At 38.2% G+C, this 20,427-nt stretch overlaps 1 protein-coding gene across 4 annotated transcripts in view; it reads left to right on the top strand.

Moving 5' to 3' along the window:
• Positions 1–20,427, top strand: part of CLIC5 (chloride intracellular channel 5) — a 241,100-nt gene that overhangs the window by 106,017 nt on the left and 114,656 nt on the right. Inside the window, exon 1 of one of the 4 annotated variants that reach the window (XM_074310756.1) lies at positions 16,100–16,531. The exons of the other annotated variants lie outside the window; for them this stretch is intronic. Within the exon in view, the coding sequence (XP_074166857.1) occupies positions 16,469–16,531 (63 nt within the window). The 5' untranslated portion in view covers positions 16,100–16,468. Of the gene's footprint in view, positions 1–16,099; positions 16,532–20,427 lie in introns of those variants that run through there. 4 annotated transcript variants of the gene reach the window in all.

Below are 20,427 nucleotides of genomic sequence, written 5' to 3' on the forward strand. Positions count from 1 at the left end.
ACTATACACACATATATATATATGCATATATATACATATATACATACATACTTACATACATTTTTTACTGAATTGAATGAATGTTTTTGAATAGCTGAAAGGAGGGATTCATGGCAGGAGAGTATTTACATGAAGGAAGTGGCTAGTAGATGATGGGTCCATTGACTCTCATGAGAAAGTCCATTTTCTCTCATGAAAGCCTAATTCAGCCGCAGATCTGAGGCCGGTAACTTGAAGCCATAGCTACCTCAGAATCACAAGGCAACAATACACAAAACTAAGGTTTCTTGGTAACCCAAACCCCCATTCTTCAGAGTCAACTGACAATGTGCCAGTTTTTTTTTTTTTTAAACAAGTTATTAGAGTTTCCTTCACTGAGAATTTATTTTATAGTCTATTGTATGTCATGGTTAGCTTAAAAAAAATGTCCCATGAGAATATAGAGCTTTGTCTAGTTAGGTGTCGTTCTGCTAAGACATCCACCCCTAAATTTGGCCCCCACAGATTTGGTGATTTAGACACAGATTTCCTTGTATAGATCATCTAAGTGTCTCTAATCAGTATAATTGCAAGTAGGGTAGGGTGGCTCCCTCCTTACCCCAGAGCGAGCTGATAACACTTACAGCAAGCAGAAACAGCTAGCAAGGATAATTAAAAAATTTAGGAAACTACCAGATGGGGTTTCTTTTCCTTTTGATATCCTTTACTACGACCTGAACTGCTATACCCAGGTAACTTACTCCTCAGTTAAATCACCAATGTTTTCAAATTGTTCCATGATCTCTCTGTCTCCATAGGGTCTTGTGTCCTCTGAACTCTCTCTTTCCTTTAGCTGAGTTTGAGGAGGCTCTCCTTGGGTTTACCCTAGGTATTAGAATTCATCAACCAACAAGCATTTATTAAGTGCTAATTGGATACAAAAGAATCAAGCATTTATTAAGCCCTTACTATGTGCTAAGCACTTTTAAGAACTTTACTAATATTTCATTTAATCCTTACAGTAACTGTGTAGCTGTTTACTCGGTTCGGTTGTGTTCAACTCTTCATGATTCCATTTGGAGTTGTATTTCCTCTTTCAGCTCATTTTACAGATGAGGAAACTCAGACAAACAGGGTTCAGTGACTTGTCCAGGGTCATTCAGCTAGGAAGTATGTGAGGCTAAATCTGAATTCACAAAAGATGAGTTTTCTTGATTCCAGGCACAAACAGCACTCTATCCAGCTACCCTACTATTGCAATATACAATTATTCCTTCCACATCTCAACTTTCTCCATGGTGATTTTGATACACCATGGGTAGGTATAAGAATTAAATGGGAATTTTGAGAGAGTTTTGCAGAAGTTTCAGTCAACATTCAAATGCCAGCAAAAAAGTTAAGAAACTCAGAAATGCATAAAGTAAATATATAAGAATTGTATAATACCAATATATTTTATCTTTTAATACAGTAATAATTCAGATTTCTTCTCTGGTACAAAGGCAAAGGCAAAAAATGTATGCAGATTTTCTAGATCATGGAGTGCCATTCTCCTAACCTCCTGCGATATGGAAGGGATAACTGAAATTAGTAGTGAAGTTATGAAAAAGATAAGTTCATCATCATCAGGTCCACCTTAGGTGGTGCTGAGGCAGACTGTCCCAGGTTCTTTGATTCAGGGAACCAGAGTCCTTTCCACTGTACATGCTGCCACCCTGAGCATTATTATAGTCATCATCCTATGGACCCTGTACCCAATTTCTCATCCCCATATCCTCCTCCCCCATGATAGGGAAAAGAATACTATAGCAGGGTTCACTTGTAGATGCACATGGCATTTCCATAACCAGCAGAGAAGACACAGCCGAGGAGCCAGAGCTGACCATTGAACTTAGCAAAATGTGTTTGGTGTGGCTGTTTTGCAGCCCAGCCCTGTGTCCTTGGATTCAATGGCTTCCCACTAAATGAGTCTTTAGCATGTGAGTAATGCAGGGTGTATATCAGAGCTCTAGTTAGTCATGCATCTGGACTCTTGGAGCTTTATAGTAATATTAAGTGTGATGGGAGCTGATGTAATCATGCCAGCCTGTGTCAATCCAAGAAAAATGACTAGTGTTATATTCAGCTTTCTTTATCCAGAGGCCGTGTTTTATAAAGGGGAGGGGGGAGAGAAGGGAGAAAGTGTTAGCAACAATGGCTTTGTCTATCCTTCAGTGTTCTAATGGGTCTGTAATTTTACAGATGAGAGTATCCTTGCCAACAATGAAGATCATAGCCGTTCTATAAGTTTGCCACTAAAGGGGGTCCAACTAGCATTCTGGGAGCTTTCTTCATGTTCTCTCAATTTTGTGAGGATGAGGGAAGGAACTGGATTTCTGATTCCTCTGAAAGATGAAACTCCGTTTCTGCCACGGATTTTATGCTGTTCTTCACATAAGACACTCCATCTCCCAAATAATGGCATTTGCAGTCTGTGCCTGGAATGCTCTCCCTCATCCTTCTGACTTTAAATTCCAGCTAAAAAAATACCTTCTGCAAGAAGGCTCTATGATCTCCCTGATCTTAGTTTTCCCTATGTTAAATATTTTCAACTTATTTTTAAACTATTTATACAAACACAAACATTATATATATAATATGTATAAGTATGGGTATGTTTGATCATTATATATATATGCATATATGTATATATACACACATATAAAGATATGTAGATCTAGATATGAATGATCAAACAAGATGATATTTCTAAGCACTTTCCAAACTATAAGATCTCCCATAAATTTCAAATACCATTATTTTATTATGAGTGGCAGTAATATTAACATAAAGAAGAGAGACTCAATTATCACTACCAGACTACAAAAGCTGGGGCTGGAAAAGACCTCTTGCCCAAGCCCCTTTATTTACAAGTGAGGAAACTGAAGCCCAGGAAGACTGATGGACTTGCCCAGAGCCACAGATGCAGTGTTGAGGCAGATCAAACCCAGGTTTTCTGACCCTAGAAATTATTACAGTCATCATTAGATTACTGTCTAATGGAAATAGGGCTAGTTAATGAGGCAGCAGATCCTGATCAAGGTCCAATGAGCTTGGCCAAGAAATGTCCTTTCTGTATAGCATACTGCTCACAACTTCCTGGGATTGATGATTTCACTCATGTATATATTCTGTCCATTGGGACAGCTGAGAATTCTAGCACAGTCTCATATCTGTTGCAAGACTTGACTGTGTCTTTCCATGTGCTGGAAGCCTCCTTTAGGCTTTAAAAAAGTATTTCATAGGAAGCTATACAATACTCAGTCTATCCATCTGTTTTCCTTCACTCTCAAACAAATCAATCAGCATTTTTTACAGCCACAGTGTTAGATACTAAAGATACAAATATCAAAAACAAATCAGTACTTATTTTCAAGAAACTCACTTGCATTCTATTGAGGCAAGCAAGATGTACACATTTGATTTAAGAACATGTTGAATAAATACAAAATAAAAACCAAGTTTGCTATATACAAAGTCGTTAGGAAGGAAGAAAAGGATGCACAGTATCCAGGTAGCTTGGTGAGAATTCATTATGAAATTTTCATTGTGAAAATTCACACATCAGAATCAGTAAACTTAGAAATCAGGACTTGATATATTGTTCCACTGATTGTCTAGAAAGAAGAAACTGATGGAGATTTTTTTTTCCTTGATAAGTCACTTTCAGTCATTTCCAACTGTCCATGCCTCCATTTAGGGTTTTCTGGAGTGGTTTGCCATTTCCTTCTCCAGCTCATTTTACAGATGAGGAAATGAGAGAAACAAGAAGTAACTTGTAGAGGGTCATACAGCTAGAAGGTATCTGAGGTTGGATTTGAACTCAAAAAGATGAGTCTTCCTGACTCCAGTCCTGATGTTCTATCCACATAATTTCCCCTGAGAAAATATTTACAATGTAGTTTAAACTTAAAAGTGTGTTGGGGATATTTTTGGGGGGAGAGTTGATTGCTTAGTATTTACCAGCACATCCCTGGAAGAAAATGCTTCCTGGAGAAGATAATGCTTGAACTCTGTCTTGGAGGAAAAGAGAGAGAGTCTCTGTCATCTCAAGGTTGAGATGAGAAGGGAGTGCATTCCAAGCACAGGATATAGTCAAAGAGATGGAGTACTACATATGAGGAAATGGTAAAGAAAAGCCAGTTCAGTGAATTGTAGAAAGGAGAGTGGACAGTAATGTAATACATAATGAGGCTGGAGAGGGAGAGGTTTTTAAGCCAAACAGAGCAGTTTATCTTTTATTTTGGAGGCAATAAGAAACTCATGGAATTTATGGAGCAGGTAAGGATGTAGGCAGAACAAGACTTAAGGAAAACCTCTGTAAGGAGGATAGTTTTTCCAATAGGGAAGACTTGCGACAGAGAGACCAATTATTTTACTATAAGGTTAGCTGACTTTCTTTTCCTATCATGCATTTCCTGAATGATACCAAGAGACAGTGTAATATAGTACGCAGGTTGGACACTGGAGTAGGAGTCCACAAGAACTGGATTTCCTTGCACATTTACAAACTGTGTGAGTCTGGGCAAGTCACCCAAACTTCCTGTGCCTCAGGTTCCTCAGGTGTAAAAATGAGAGGGATTAGGCTTTAAGGTCCCTTCAAGCTCTAAATCTATGATCCTGTGATCACTTTCACCATTTCTTGGGTTAAAGTCACCATAGGAAACATGTAGTAGCCTATTTGTTTTAAATCTGTCTCTCTGTATATGTATACATGCACATATACCTATATATACATATATAAATATAATATGTATATAATACACATGTATATATAACCTAAATACACACACACACACGTGTGTGTGTGTGTGTGTGTGTGTGTGTGTGTGTGTGTGTGTGTGTGTGTGTAGGGTATAAGGGGTATTCAGGGAAGACTAGCACCTTTGGCCTGAGGGCTTCTCATCTACAATTGGTATCCTTCTTTTACCTAATAGATAGCACCATAGATAAGATGTATGAAGTACTTTGTACCTTCTAATCAGAAGGGCACGAGGATAATCCAAAGTACGGTGATATGATTTTATTTCCTCCCAAACCCTGTGGGATGTTGGTATCATCTCTAGAAGTAGACTATAAACAATCCAGTAACTGCCCAAAGGGCAAAGTGTATCATGAAAGAATTATGTTTATCTCCTGGTGTTAGGACAGAGCAGAATTTAGGGGAAAAAGTGTTGTAGCTTTAAAAAATAAAAATAAAATGGGTCTCCTTTTTGCTACTCACAACAATGACTATAGGATAGTTTTAAGGAATGCAGAGAGAAATTAGCGTTTGTCAAGTAGAATAATTGGGCTTTTTAAAAAATAAAAATATAGAGAAAGTTATTCATAAAAAAAGGGACAAAGAGAAGAATATGGAACAAGCAAACAAAAAAGGATTGGCAGAAATGTACAACTATGTGGAGAGGCCCAGGACTTGGATGGGTCTTCATAGTGCCATACCACTATCTTCATGATAGTCTTTCCTTAAATAATTGTCATTAGATAAGGAACTATCTTTTCATTGAATACTTCCAAAACAGATTTTATTATTTATATACATGTATTAGATATAATACATATTTTATTATATGTGTACAAATACTATACAATTATAGTATAATGTGAAATATTGTATATTAGTATAATTTTATGATAGATATTTATATTATATATTTACAATTGTAGAAATGGAGAATTTTAGAGCTGAATAAGACTTAAAAGTACGAAGATAAAAAAAGAAAATGTGCCTCCCAGCAGTCCCTAAGGCACATTATCTACCTATTTTTATTTTCTACTCTGAATAATCCCTATTCCACTAGCTTTCTCTTCATTCTTTTTCTTTTTATCATTCAGCCCTAATGAAGCTATGCCAGTTTTTTCCATGCCCCCTTTCTAAATTGAATTATATTTATTTTCATTTAACAAACATTTATTTTTCTTTAAGCCACAAAAGTTAGTTAACAAAAATAAATTCCTACATTATGCAAAATTTACTTATTTTGTGGTGTGAAGTTTAGATAGTTATAGAGATCTGGTAAAGTCCTGAGTATAATCAATCAGTTGACCTGCCTTTATTAAGCAAGACCTAGCATGTGCCAGGATCTGTAGTAAGTGGTTACAAATAAAAGCAAAAAAAAAAAAAGTTCTTGATCTCAACAAACTTAGATTCTAAGGGAGGGAAAAGTCAATACATAAAAGTGGAACTAAAAGTAGGGTGTTACATGGTGATCAAATGCAAGAGAATAAGAAATAAATGTTCTGAGGAACTTTCCTAAAATGAAGGTTCCGGGAAAAGCACAATATAATGTGAAAAGGATCTGTAGGAACGGAGTCAGGAGGTATCTGAGACAAGTTGTACCTCTGGAGAGGTAACTGGTCTGGGTTCTGTTCCAAAATGGAATTTCTGGGAAGAACTCACCAGTGAGAGAAGGGGCCTTCAGGAGCACATTCAGGATTGGCTGAGCCATGATTATATAGTCCAGAGGCATGGAAGGATAAATCTATAGAAGTATATGAATATCATTTTTACTTTTTTACAAAACAGTGTTACTTTTTCCCACGCCCTCAAGATCATTGTACTTTATAGTGACACCTAATTCTTTGACCTTGTGTTTTCATGGAACTTGGCAAACCTGCATTGGTCCCTACTGAACTTTATATTTACTTATTCTTGATTACTTTTCCAGAGTATCAGAGATCCTTTGAATTCCAATCCCATCCTCCATTACCCTGTCACTCATTTTTTCTCAATATTTCTCCCTTCTCCTCTTCTTCATTTCTTCCACAATCCTAAATCAGTAGTATAGTATTAATAAATGATTGAAAGAAAATCTTTTTTTACATGATGGTTTTGAGGAAAAAAAAAAAGATCAGATGTGGAGATAAGTTAGACATGGAGTCAGTGGACATCAATTTGAATGATGGCTCTGCCATTTATTATGTTTGTGTGACATGGGTCCAGTATCTAACTTCTCAGTGCTGTAGAAATTCCAAAAGAAATATAGGGCTGAAGCTTCATAGTGTAAAGTAAAGAACTTTGGATTTACTAGGATTTGGTCCTCTGATCTTAGTACACACACTACCTTTTGGACATTGTTTAATTGTTTCAGTCATATCCAATTCTTTGCAATATCATTTGCAGTTTTCTTGACAAGGATACTGGAGTAGTTTGCCATTTTCTCCAGCTCATTTTACAGATAAGGAAACTGAGGCACACAGTTAAGTGACTGATCAAGGATCACACAACTAGTGAATGAGGCCAGATTTAAACTCAAGAAGATAAATCTTTATGATTCCACTTTATCTACTGTGCAACCATACTATCCTACATGCTTTAAAAAGTTGTGGTAAGGATCAATATGAGAAAATAGATGGGAAAGCACTTTGTAAATCATAGGATGGATTTATTACCAGAAGACCTACATTAAAGGATCACTCACTCTCTCATTTTTTAGACATCTCCTAGCCTCAGTTTCCTCAAAAATCTGTAAAACAGAAAGATTGGGTTGGATGACCTGATAGGTCCTCATGATCCTATAATCTTTTAAATAATAGTAATTGCTATCCAGTGTAAGTTTAGAAATATAATCTTCTTGAAGAAGTCAACAAACAGTCCATCAATCAAAAATAATTTATTAAATGCCTACCATATATCAAGTGTTCTGCTGGATATGGGATAAAAAGCAAAAAATGAAAGGTCTCTGCCCCAAAGTAGCAATTATCCAATTCAGCTGGATCAACTAATATGCACATATATGAATCTATCTACCTATTTATTTATTTTCCTTTCCTCCCTTCCTCCTTTCCTTCTTTCTTTCCTTCTTTCCTTTCTTCTTTCCTTCCTTTCTTCCTTCTTTCCTTCCTTCCTTCACTTCCTTCCTATCCTTTCAATCCTTCATTTCTTCTTTCCTTCCTCCCTCCCTCCTTTTCTTCCTCCCTCCCTCCATTGTAGGTACATAATAAATGCTTATTGCATTTCTTTTCTTCATTAGAAACTGGAGTGATACAGTAGAAAGAGAACTGGCTTTGGAGTAGGAGGACATGGATTTAAATTCCAGTTCTACCACTAATTAGCTCCAATGTGACACTTTCTCTTTCTAGGTCTCAGTTTGCTCATCTGCAAAAAAAAAAAAAAAAAAAAAAAAAAAAAAAAAGGGGGTTTTCCTGGATGACCTTTAACGGCCCTTCCAGTTCTAGGTCTGTGGTTCTCCTGGGAAATCATTTTGGACAAATTGGTATGATTAAATTAAGAGGACCTGGAAAGCTGAGCAGTGGAGTTTAGATTTGATATGACAGGAACTACTCTTCTTTTTTTTCTTCTTTGTTTCATTCTCAAACTCATTTAAATTGTAGCAAGACTTTTTATGTTTGGCCAAATCAAAATCAGGTGAGCAGAATCAGCAGAAATGTTCTGACATGACACGTAGGTTAGAAGAGTCCAGTTATTCTTGAAAATAATTTTCTTGGAGTTACACAGAAGGTAATTCATTTTAAAAAAGCATTTATTAAGCACTTGCTAAATCCTTGTCTCTCTGCTGAATGCAGGGACATAAAGACAAAACAAAACAAACAAAACAAAAAACTGACCCTGACCCCAAGGAGTTTGCATTCTACTAAGAATGGGAATCAATTAAAAAAATACAATATATATACAAAGGAATTTAGAAATTTGAAGGAAGTAGTAACAACTGGTGATGGTGGTGAGGATGGAAATTAGAAAAATCCTCTTGTGGGAAGTGAAAGGAACTTAATCACTGTAGGAAGCCAGGGTTTCCAAGAAACAGAGGTGAGAAAGGAAAGTATTCCAGGCATAGGAGACGGCCTGGGTAAATACAAGAAGGTAAGAGTTGGTCTGTTGGGCATGAAGACCAAGTAGGAACTGAAGTAAGAGGTGTTTCTGCTTCAGAATCTCTAGAACTAAAGTTTCTTATCATAATGAATGATGAGGAAATTTATCCCTTCTAGGTGACACCTTAAAGTTATAATTAACTAGAATTTGTTAGGTTCCCATTCCAGGCACTGTGCTAAGCCCTGGGGAGACAATGAAAGGCAAAAGACAGTCTCTGCTCTGAAAGAGCTTACAGTCTAATGGGGGAACCAGCCTGCCAACAATTATGTACAGTTAAAATTTGGGCAGGTTAATTGGAGGTAGTCTCAAAGATTTGTACACACAATGGGTGCATGCATATTTTGATTTCAATATTCAGTTCATATCATTTTCATTCCCTTATCCATGCCCAGATATCACTGGACATATGACTCTCAATACCAATATTATCATTAAAGCTGGGCACACCCAAGGCAACCTTTGTTTATATAGCAATTGATCTAAGCCTTTTGGTCCTACCCATGTGCCTTCTTTTATTAAGTTTTGTTTGCTTTTCTTTGTCCTTGGGTCCCCCCAAAGCCCCCTTATTCCCAACTCCCCAAAATCTATTCCTAGGGAAACATTAATTCACACTAATCCACTAAATCACTACAATCATAGCTGTAGGAATACATTATGGTTCTTTAGTTCCTACAGTTAGTTGGTCACTCCATTCAGACTAGACAGAAGGTTCTGGGATTGATTTCATGTTCCTTTATAGAAAACACTGGAAAAGGGAGATTTGGGGTATCACAAAGAAATATAAATCTCTCTTAAGCATAGAGCTATAACTAACAATTTGGAGGCTCAGGAAAAGCAGGAAATTATGTGAATATTGCCCTTAAATCAACTTTGTAATATTATGGCATGAAAATAAGATTAGTATTAAAAAAAAAGAAAACTTATTTATTCAGGAAGGAGAATTAGTAACTATGGTAGTTACTGCATTTACTTTTCTACTTCAAGAGTGCACGTGCCAACGTTTTATGATTTCTAAGTTTTATTTCCTTAGGTCGTTGTCCTTTTTGACACACCCTGGTTGTTTGTATAATATAGCCAAACTGCACTGGCTTTCTCTTTCCAGAATTAGCATTCCATGCCCTGGCTCCATGCTTTTTATAGGCTGTCTCAAATACTTGGAATGTACAATCTCCTTATCTCCACCTTTAAAAATCTTCATCATTCAAGTCAAAGGCCACTTCCTATGGGAAGTCTTTCTTAATTTCCCTAGCAAATTGATATTCTGCCCCTCCCTCCACAGATTACATAGTATTTCATTATATCACCCCAAGTGGGATGGAAACTCAGTGAGGGCAGAGACTTTTATTTTGTTTATATTAATATCCTCTGCATGAAAGACAGTGTAGCTTACTAAAAGGAGAACTGACCAGTCAGGGGGTCCTGATTCTAATTCTACTCTGTGCTCCTGAAAAACTGCAGAAGTCTAAGTTGTAGAGCAAATCTGCATTGGCAAAGGAGTTTAAACATCCAAAATTCCCTATATCAAGCACAAGCCCAAACCAAACCAAAACCAAAACAAAAAGCAGGTGGGGGTGGGAAGTTGTCCATGCTGCAACAAATGGCCAGTATGAACTAGAAATTATAGTCTAAAGAGGATCCTATTTTTTCCAAATTTAGGGTATAATTCTAAAAGAAATACTCAAAGTTCACCCTACCAGGTGTGAATTTTGTGACTTCAGAAACTCTGGAGGTCAGGTTAGAAGATAGTGTTTTGGCTCTAGAGTTATTAAAGCAGTATTACTTTTTTTTTTAGTAATTTTAAACAAAACGGTGTTAGAACCCTTGTTCAGTATTTTGAAAGCACCTTGTAAATGCCTCCAACTAATGGGACTAAATAGCTGACATATAAATGATTTTTAAAAATCTGTTTTCAGATGGATTTTTAATAAGCCTAACATCAAATATCATGTGGAAAAACCTATGGTTATTTGCTAATAATCCTTTTTTAATATTTCAAGAATTTGTAATTCCTCCAGTGTGGCTACTATCCTCATCAATAAAGATTAACAACTGGGGAATAAGTGTAGTGTGGATTGAGAGTCAGAGAATCTAACTTCCTAACTCAACCTGCCCATTTCACAGCACCTGGCACATAGTATGTTCTTGATAAAAGTTTGCTAATTGATTGATCTTGACCATTTGGGGTCTTGGGGAAGTAATTTTCCTTCTATGTATCCCATGCCTGGTTCCTCCCCTTCCTCCTTAAATCTGGCCTCTGTTCCCTGGGACTATAAAATGTTGTGTTCCTCAAAAGCACATTGCTCATCCATTTACAACTCTTGCTTAATTGCATTTGCTGAGTCCATGAAGTTAATATATGTATAATGAACCTTTGTTACCTGTGATGGATACTTATAACATAAATTCTTTGTGTCAACTATCCTCTCCCAAATCTATTTCATATTACAATTCTACAGTTAACTTAATGTTGAACTTTTCCATATTTAGCTAGGCGGGTCCTCAGATGACACACCTTTTGTCATCAGGACCATCAGGAACTCTTTCCAACTCTACCAAAAATATCAGCATCTGTTCACTGCTGTGTTAGCATGGCCTTCAAGAATTCCAGGTAACTTCCACACCATGATGAAGGTTTTAATGGAGTACTATAAATAAGTATTTGATAACTAGGAGAATGTAGGGCTAGCCCTTCTTATAAATAAAAAAAATAAATAAATAAACAAATAAATAAATAAATAGATAAATATCCTGATTTTCATTTTTTTCCTTTATTTTCAATAAGCCTACTACTTGTTACTCCATTTTGGAAAGATTGCATTATTTGTTTTTATCTTTAAACTTTTACTGATGCTTTTTTATATGACATCATTTCATAACAAACACACTTCCTGCTTTTTCCTATTGAATTTTATAAAAGGAAAATTTAAAGCAAAATGACAAATTAGCCTTATCTGATATTATGAGCAACATTTTGTTCCCATAACTCCCCCTTCTTTATTGAGAATAGAAAAATGTATATTTCATCATCTGTTTGGAATGACTGTTTTAGTTAATCACATTTTTGATCAAAAAAAATTTGAGGATTTCAATTTTTTAAATCTATTAAGCTTAATTTGTAAATACCTTTATAATTTTGCCAAAACTATAGGACTATTTTTAAAGTTTTGATATCACACACTTCACTAGAATAGATCAAATAAAATAAATAATTGTCATACTAGTGTTTCTGCTATATTGAGTACTAAATGACATTTGTGGATATTTCAGTCATCAATTTCAATTATCAACCTCTTAGGTTTTTCTTTTTTTTCTTTTTTCTTTTTTTTGGCTTTTTAAAAATTCTGATTTCACTCAATTATCTTTATTATATTGGTATATAAATATTTGTATCCTCTGTCCAAAAACACATTGGTGAGGGACTCTGTTCTCATTGGTAGAGATTAACATCCTACATCTGAATGAGGAGTGGGAAAGAGTTGAGGAGAGCAGGAGAAGAAGCACCCCAAGTTCTACATACAAGGCTTGAACTCCTTTGCCAACAAATACTTCCTCTACAACGAAAATACACATGACAATTAGTCAAGAAACTCACTTATCCAAAACCATAGCAAAACAGAAATCAGAGAAAGTATACATAGGGGAATATAGAGCAAACAATATAGAATAAAGGAGCTCTCCAATTGGGAGTAAGGTAATTGAACTCATCCAAGAGAGAGAATTAGATTTCACCCAATGAGAAGTTCTCTGAAATTTCTAATACAGAAAGATAGGGATTTGATGGAGGTGATCAGTTTTTCTCATATCTTCCCAGGCTTTCCTTCAGCAAGCAACCTTAAGTACAGTTGACCTTGTCCATCTTCTTTCTGAAAAGAAATCCAGAAATCTCCAAAGTGACTGCAAGACCCAAAATGACTTGAAGCTTGAAAACAGCCAAAAAATTGAAAAGCTCTCTTCCCTTTCTGTTTTACCTTGCCATATACACACATTGATCTCCACCAATAAGGACAGTGTCCCATAACGATGGGCTTTGAAAACTGGAATTATGTGCTAATTACTTTATTTTTAAAAAGCTAAGACTGTGATTTTACACATATTCTATTAGGGCATACTGACAATAAACAATTATCACTGGGCAAATTCATTGGTTGAGTATAGACTAATAAGAAGTCAGCTTTTTAGTCAAGTTACTGCTTTCAACTAAGCTTGGATTGTCTCAGATTGGAGGGTAAACACACATTATGTACATGCAACAAATATTAACAGAATAAAATGGACAATTCACATGCATGTCATATTTCATATTTTGCTGTCTGGTTTTCTCAACACAGTCCCTTGGAATACATTGCATGATTATCATTGTCTATATTTTGTAAATGAGGAAAGTGAGTCTCAGAGAAACTAAGTGATTTGTGAAACATCACACAGCTAATATTTACAAAGCACCTTCCCTTTAGGGAGCTCAAAATAATAGCTCTCCTTACCATATTCCTGCTGTGCATGTTACACCTATCTCAAAGACAGAAACTCTCAGTACAGAAAAATTAGCTATCTAGGATAACAGAATCAGGGAAGGACCAAGCCTCTTCATCAGCTTACTGCTCTGTCCACCAACCATTTCTTTGCTCCTCCCCTACAGTGGGTATGTCACTCATCTGGAATGTGTAATCACAAAACAATTTTTCCAAGTGCTTCAGTGATGTAAACCCGAAACCAACAATGAAAGCAATTAACCACAATCTTGATTAAATGTCCTGCTGTAAAGACTGCAAGGAGAGCTTTGCAGGTGCTTCCTCTGAAGCAAAAAATAGCAGCACCGTTCTGGTTTGATGGTGATGTACCTACCATAATTTACTATGAAGGACCTTTGGGACTTTCCTCCCTCTGTTTCTTTAAATTCTGCTCCTTATTCAAAGCCCACCATAAATCCTAATCTCCAGAGGGAAGTTTTCTCACCCCATATGACTTCTGAACCACTTAGAAGAGTCCATTTTTTGGAACTCGTCTTTTGGTGCTCATTCTATATTCTCCTTTATTATTAATTATCTGAGTTTTTAAGAAATTAAAAAAATTGTTATCATTTGCTTTTATGTCACCTAAATTCCTAACTATTGCCTCCCTCCATCCCCTTCCAGAAACCTTGCAGTTAGGTTGTATAGTGGATAAAGTATTTAGGCTTGGAATAAGGAAGATCTGGGTTCAAATAGTCTTCAGACACTAGCTATGTAATCCTGGACAAATCACTTAAATTACTATTTGCCTCAGTTTCTCCCTATGTAAAATGAAGATAATAACAGGATTGTTGTGATAATCAAATGAGATAATTGTAAAGTGCTTAGCACAGTACCTGGGATATAGTAAGTGATACATAAATATAAGCTATTATTATTATTACTTTATAATAAAGACAAGATAAAGAAAAATTATAAAGTTCCCTCAAACTAACCATCACATATATATATGTGTATATATACATATATTAAAATGTGTGTATATCTATCTATATATAAAAGTCTAACATTTGATACATGCAATATTCTATGCCAATAGTGCTTCACTTTTGCAAAGAAATGGGGGTGACCAAAATATTTTCTGATGACACTGCTTTACAGACCAAGCATGGTCAATTATCATTTCTTAGCATTCTGTTTCAATGGTTTTGTTGTTTTTCTTTCCATTTAAATGATCTGTTTTTTATGTTGGTTCCTGATTTGTCCAAACTGATTGTAAGCTTCCTATGGGGAAATGTAGTTTTGCATTTTCTACTCTTGCCTACAGTAGGTGCTTAATAAAAGTCAGCTTTATTAATTAATTAACATAAATTAATTAAATTTATCAATTAAGATTATATTTGTAAAGAGATTTGCAAACCCAAAAGGTTGTAGGACCGATAAATATTAGGGAATGGTATTGTTAATGATAATCATGACCTCTGAAAGGAAAGAGAGGTGAGTGCCAAGACAGAAAGACCTACTTTCTTTCTCTACCTCTAGTAGGAGCTGGCCTTGTGATCCTGTGAGTAACCTCTCAGTTACCCAGGGAATTCTATGAGAAGGTGCAGATCTGTTTTGTGCATTAGGAAGGGACCTTCTGTTCCTGGAATTCCTTACACTGATGAGATCATAGTTCAGGTAAAAAATAAAAGCAATTATTTAAAAAAAAAAAAAACTCAAAACCCAACTTAACACCAGTATACGTTGGTAATTCAGTAAATTAAGGTCCAGGTGGACACTGCAGTAGGAAAAAGAAAACAAAAGTTTTTATGGGCTGTATCAATAAATACTGTATACCAGACGCTGGAAATACAAGTGTTTTTTTTTTTTTTTTTTTTTTTTTTTTTTTGCTGAGGCTGGGGTTAAGTGACTTGCCCAGGGTCACACAGCTAGGAAGTGTTAAGTGTCTGAGGCCACATTTGAACTCAGGTCCTCGTGACTTCAGGGCTGGTGCTCTATGCACTGCGCCACCTAGCTGCCCCTCAAGTTGTTTTTTTAAAGCGGAAACAACCCCTACTAGTAAGAACTTAACATTTTATTGGGGTGAACGAATCCATAAATACAGCATAAATGCAGTTACCAAATACAAATATTTACAAAGTAAATTTGATACATTGTTTTAAACAAGTTGTCAAAGTTCCTCTAGTGAGGAAGGAAAACAAAAAGAAAACGAAAAGGGAAAGAAAAAAGGTTAAAAGGAACACTGATTCTTGGTTATGAATGAACTTGACCGCCTTGGCTCACCTTTCCCTTAACCTGACACCGGCGCCCTCCCATCTCTCCACATCCCTTCGGTGACTTACTCTCATTTTCCCAGTCTATAAAGTGATAAATCCCTTCTTATTTCTCTGGGGACGGGGCGGGGGGCGGGCCGTCTCCTTCGTCCCACCTGGAGCACTGATCTTGAAGAAACGCTACTTTAGCGCTGGTAACACTAGTACTGTTGTCCTGAAGAAACTCTTCATAAAAGAAATATAAGAGCCTGAAAACCATCCCTTATCTCTCTCTCCTTCCCTTTCCTCGCTAGTTCTCCTCTCCCCTCTTTGCTTTTTTCCTCCTCTCTTCCACGTTTCCTCCCGCCCCCCTCGCCCTTTAGCCCACCTGAGTTTATCCCCTCTCCCCTCCTCCCCCCTGCCCTGCAGCACATTCCCCGCAGCCCAGTCCTTGGATTAAGGGGCTGCGCCTAGGATGCGCGAAGGAGGGCAAAGGCCGGCCGCCTCAGCCCCAGCCCGGAGATCCCGGCGGCGATCCGAGGACCCAGCCCGGGCTGAGCGAGCCTGAGACACTGCCGGGCCGCGTCCCTCCTCCTCCCCTCCTCCGCTAGCCCCGCCCCGCTGTGTTCCCGGCTATTTTGGGCCGCCTGGGAGCTCAGGAGCGCTGACAGATGAGGATACAGTGACACAACAGAGACGGGCCCGGCACTTGTTGCACCCTGGAACTGTTACCGGCCCCGGTCCCCTGGTTTCTCTCTCTCCTCCGGTAGCCTGGCTCCCCTCCTATCGGGTGGTGCTCTGCCACAGAAGACCCTCCGCAGCTGGGGAAGTAGAATGTTTTAAGGAGGGAGAGCATCCAGCTGTTGCTGAAGTGGCCACCTCTCGGGAGACGGGCAGTGGCTCCTGCCTGTGACAACATGACTGACTCGGCTTCTGCTAACGGGGACAGCAAGGACCCTGAAATTGAGCTATTCGTCAAGGTAGGTCTGCGCCAGGCGCTACTTCCCACCTGCCGCTCGCTGGCACCTTGGCCTGGCCGGGGCTCACGTGCAGAGCCCTGGGGGGAGGGGAGCAAGCACCCAAGTGGCCCTGCGGGGGCAGCGGGGCCACACTGCCCCGAGGCCGCTTTCTCGAACCCCAGCGCTCCGGGGAAGAGAGACGGAGTCAGGTGAAAAGTTGGCAGGCATCCCCTGTTTACTTTCTTCTGGGAGAGTTTGCCCTGCACTTTGTCAAACCCGCCGCCTGGGACTGACGGTGTCGTCACCTCCCCACTCCCGAGCCAGGCAGGAACTCCGCTCGTCTTCCCACCTGGGCTGGTTACCGAGAGGGAGATGAGGGGGAGGAGGGAGGCGGCTATCTGGATGCTGAGGCTAAGAAGGAAAGGCACGATACCTAAGCCTCTCGGAACCTAACTGTGAAAGAAAGAAAGAAAGGAAGGTCAAAGATTGTAGATAGGTTTCTCCTCTGGTGATACCTGAAAACGAATTCAGTACTTTTCCTTGTCTTTTTAAGAGCTTGCCTACAAGGAAAAGCGAAGAAAGGCGCTCCCTGCTCTGCAAAGCAAGAATAGCTCCTGCAAGGTGTTTATAATAAATGTGATGGTGATAACATCATCATCAAGTTGGAAGCCAATAGAGAGTTAGTGAACAAAAGGGAAAGCCTCAGAATAATCAACATTAGAGAGGGGCTGAATGGGAGTCGGAGCAAAATTAGGCAGTCTTGTTTTTAATGCAGTAATGGCCTAACCTGAAAGCTGTTTAGTTCATTTGCAACCTGTAGCTAATAGAAGAGATCTGGGAGAGGTGGCGGCTTTCTCGGGGCCCGCCTGGGGGGAGAGAAAGAAACATTTGATCAGTCCTTCGCAAGGCACCCTCAGGAGATGAGTAACCTGAAGCCAATTGAATATTGCCTCTAGAAACTCTTATGGGAGGGAGAAAGTAACAGAATTCAAACATTGGGGAGGCTAAGGATAGAGAAAAAGAGAGATTTAAAAAAATATGGTTAAAATGCAAAAGCAACCCCAGAAACCTGGAGATAAGTTTGAGGTGAAAAATGGGATGTGACTGTCAGGGGCAAGCAGACGCTTCTTAGTGTTGGTTTAACTTGAGTCTTTCTTGGGGTGGAAGGGAAATCCTGGTGCACAAGTGACCGCTTATCATTTTTAGACTGTAAAGGGAACCTGAAGCACCTTGAAACTACCTACATTTCTAGAAATCCCTGGACACTTAGCAACGCTACTTTGCTCCCTCTAAAGAATCTGAAATCCAGTTGTTGGCTCTTTTTGCGCTAGGATATTGCGCTAACCATACCTGCCTTCTACAGCGACATTTCAGTTTCACTGAATCTGCTTAGAGTAGTGTTGTGTGTACACACATTCAGTTTTCTAAATTATCTCTGGATGTGTGTTTGTGAGATTTATGATGGCCTCCTCCTTCTTAGCCCCTCCCATCTTCCCCCATCTGTTTCTATGACAGCTCATCCTGTGGGTGTCCAGGTGCTTTGACAGATAGGGACCATAAAAGATGAGAAAAACTATCCGCTCCCAATGGAGGCAGTCATATATCTGTAGCTGAGTGGTATTGTGGGACCAGTCAGAAATGGCCTCAATCACAGCTTCCAGGTCAGGAGACGAGGAGGAAACCTGAACAAAGAGATTAGTCTTGCTTCTCTCCTGGAAGACAGCTATTTTGGGGCTTCCTCAGATTCCCTAGGAGTAAGTAGGTAGCTTCAGTCTCAGATTCCTGAATGACTTAAAACACAAATGGGCCCTTCAGAGCCAAAAAGGCCTCTCTCAGGGGTACAGGCAACCAGTAGTCATCCGGGCCCAGGAAATTTGACATTGACAATCTTGAAAAGTTCTTTCAATGGCATAAAATCTCCACTATCCCAAAGGGCTTTTAAAATAACCACAATGATCAATTTCCCTCACAAAAGATAATTAATCCATAATTAGCAACCCAATCTTTCATAATGAATCCACTACTCTGTCCAGGACAGAGGAGGTCAGAGAACAAAATGGAGCAGGTAATCCTTTAAAAACAATTATCATTTTTGAACTGCTAAATAATTCAACTGCCCTTGATATTTAGTAAATTAAATTTAGATATTTAGTCACTGTGAAAATCTCTAAACTTTTCTGAGCTTGAGACAATTCTAAGACCACAATTATTTTTGGTAATAGCTATCTTGTTTTTGCATCAACTTAATTTTCTGATATATTATTATCTCCACCTTCTAGAGAATCATCTCTTAAAAGAATTAACAACTAATCAACATAACTTCTTGATTCTAATACCTCCCCTCTGTTATTTCTTTTTTATTCTGCATATAGCTTGTTTTTATATGTTGGTTTGCTTATCATCCTTCTCAAAGACAGGAATTGTCTCTTTGTCCCCAGCCCCAGGTACTTGGTACATAATTTTAGTACATACATTGTTGTTGTTCAGTTGTGTCTCCACTTTTGGGGACCCAATTTGGGGTTTTTCTTGGCAAAGTTACTGTAATGATTTGCTATGTCCTTCTCTAGCTCATTTCACAGATAACAAAATTGAGATAATTAGGATTAAGTGACTTGTCCAGGGTCATACAGCCAGTCAGTGTTTGAAGGCTGGGTTTGAACTCATTAAGATAAGTTTTCCTGATTTCAGAACTGGCACTCTATCTACTGTACCAATTAACTATCCCCCGCTACTAACATAGTTGTAAGTTAATAAATATATATTGATTAATGGGCTGACAATTGACTAATCCCCACACTCACCAAATTAGAGATCTTGAGCAAGTGTGATTTACCTTCTCTGATACTGAGTTTTTCTTTTATAAACTGGATTCTCATTCATGGGGATAGGAAAATGTTTGAAAATTTCTGTTATGATTACATTGGCTAGGGCTCTCAGCAGTTCCTTCTAAGGAAAAAATAAGGACACTTTATAGAATAAAGTCTTAAGGAAGGTATTTATATTACTTTTCAGTGGGGGGATGAAGATTGATAAGGGACCCTCAGTATTTGAATTCCCTTCACTAACACAAATTGCAACCCATCTATTACCTAGTAGATAAATCCTAGGGTTATATTAGAGCCTGAGGCACTGAGACATTAAGGTATTTAATAGTTTTTCAATCCTGTCCAATTCTTCAGGATATTATTTGGAGCTTTCTTGACAAAGATACTGGGGGGGGGAGGGTGGGCAGCAAGGGCCAAGCCAAGATGGCAGAAACTAGTTTCCCTGAAACATAATTAAATCAAGCCTCTAAAAAATTCTGAATCAATAGAATCAACAAAAAGATGAAATGAAACTATTTCCCAGTCCAAGAAAATTTAGAATGAATTTAGGAAAGTCTCATTTGAGTAAAAGGGAGCATAACCCAGAACAGGCAGTGTCAGGGCAAGCTAATGAGACGCTTTTAGCCACAGCACAGATCAGCAATCCAGACCCCAAGTCCCCACTGAAGTTGCCAGTGGCACAGCAGGCTAACTATGAGACCTGTAGCCCCACTGCAGCAGACAAACTGACAATCCTGGAACCCTGGTCTACCCTAATGTGAAAGGACAAGCTGACAGTGGCCCCCAGTGCAAAAGACTTGAGAGAATCCCCCTCATGCCCTAAGAACAGAGCTCAACTTTAAAGAGAGAGATGATGAATGACTTGGCTCTTCTTGGCAATACAATCCAAGACAATTCCAAAAGACTCATAAAGAAAATTCTATCCATATCGAGAGAGAGAGCAATGGAGTCTGAATGCAGATTGAAGCATACACCTCATTTTTTTGCTGTGTGACTTTTTGTTTTGTTTCTTCTCTCACAACATGACTAGTGTGAAAATACGTTTACATGATTGCACATGTATAACATCAGATTGCTTGTTGTCTTGGAGCA

This window comes from Sminthopsis crassicaudata, chromosome 4, assembly GCF_048593235.1.
Source record: "Sminthopsis crassicaudata isolate SCR6 chromosome 4, ASM4859323v1, whole genome shotgun sequence".
Taxonomy (NCBI): domain Eukaryota; kingdom Metazoa; phylum Chordata; class Mammalia; order Dasyuromorphia; family Dasyuridae; genus Sminthopsis; species Sminthopsis crassicaudata.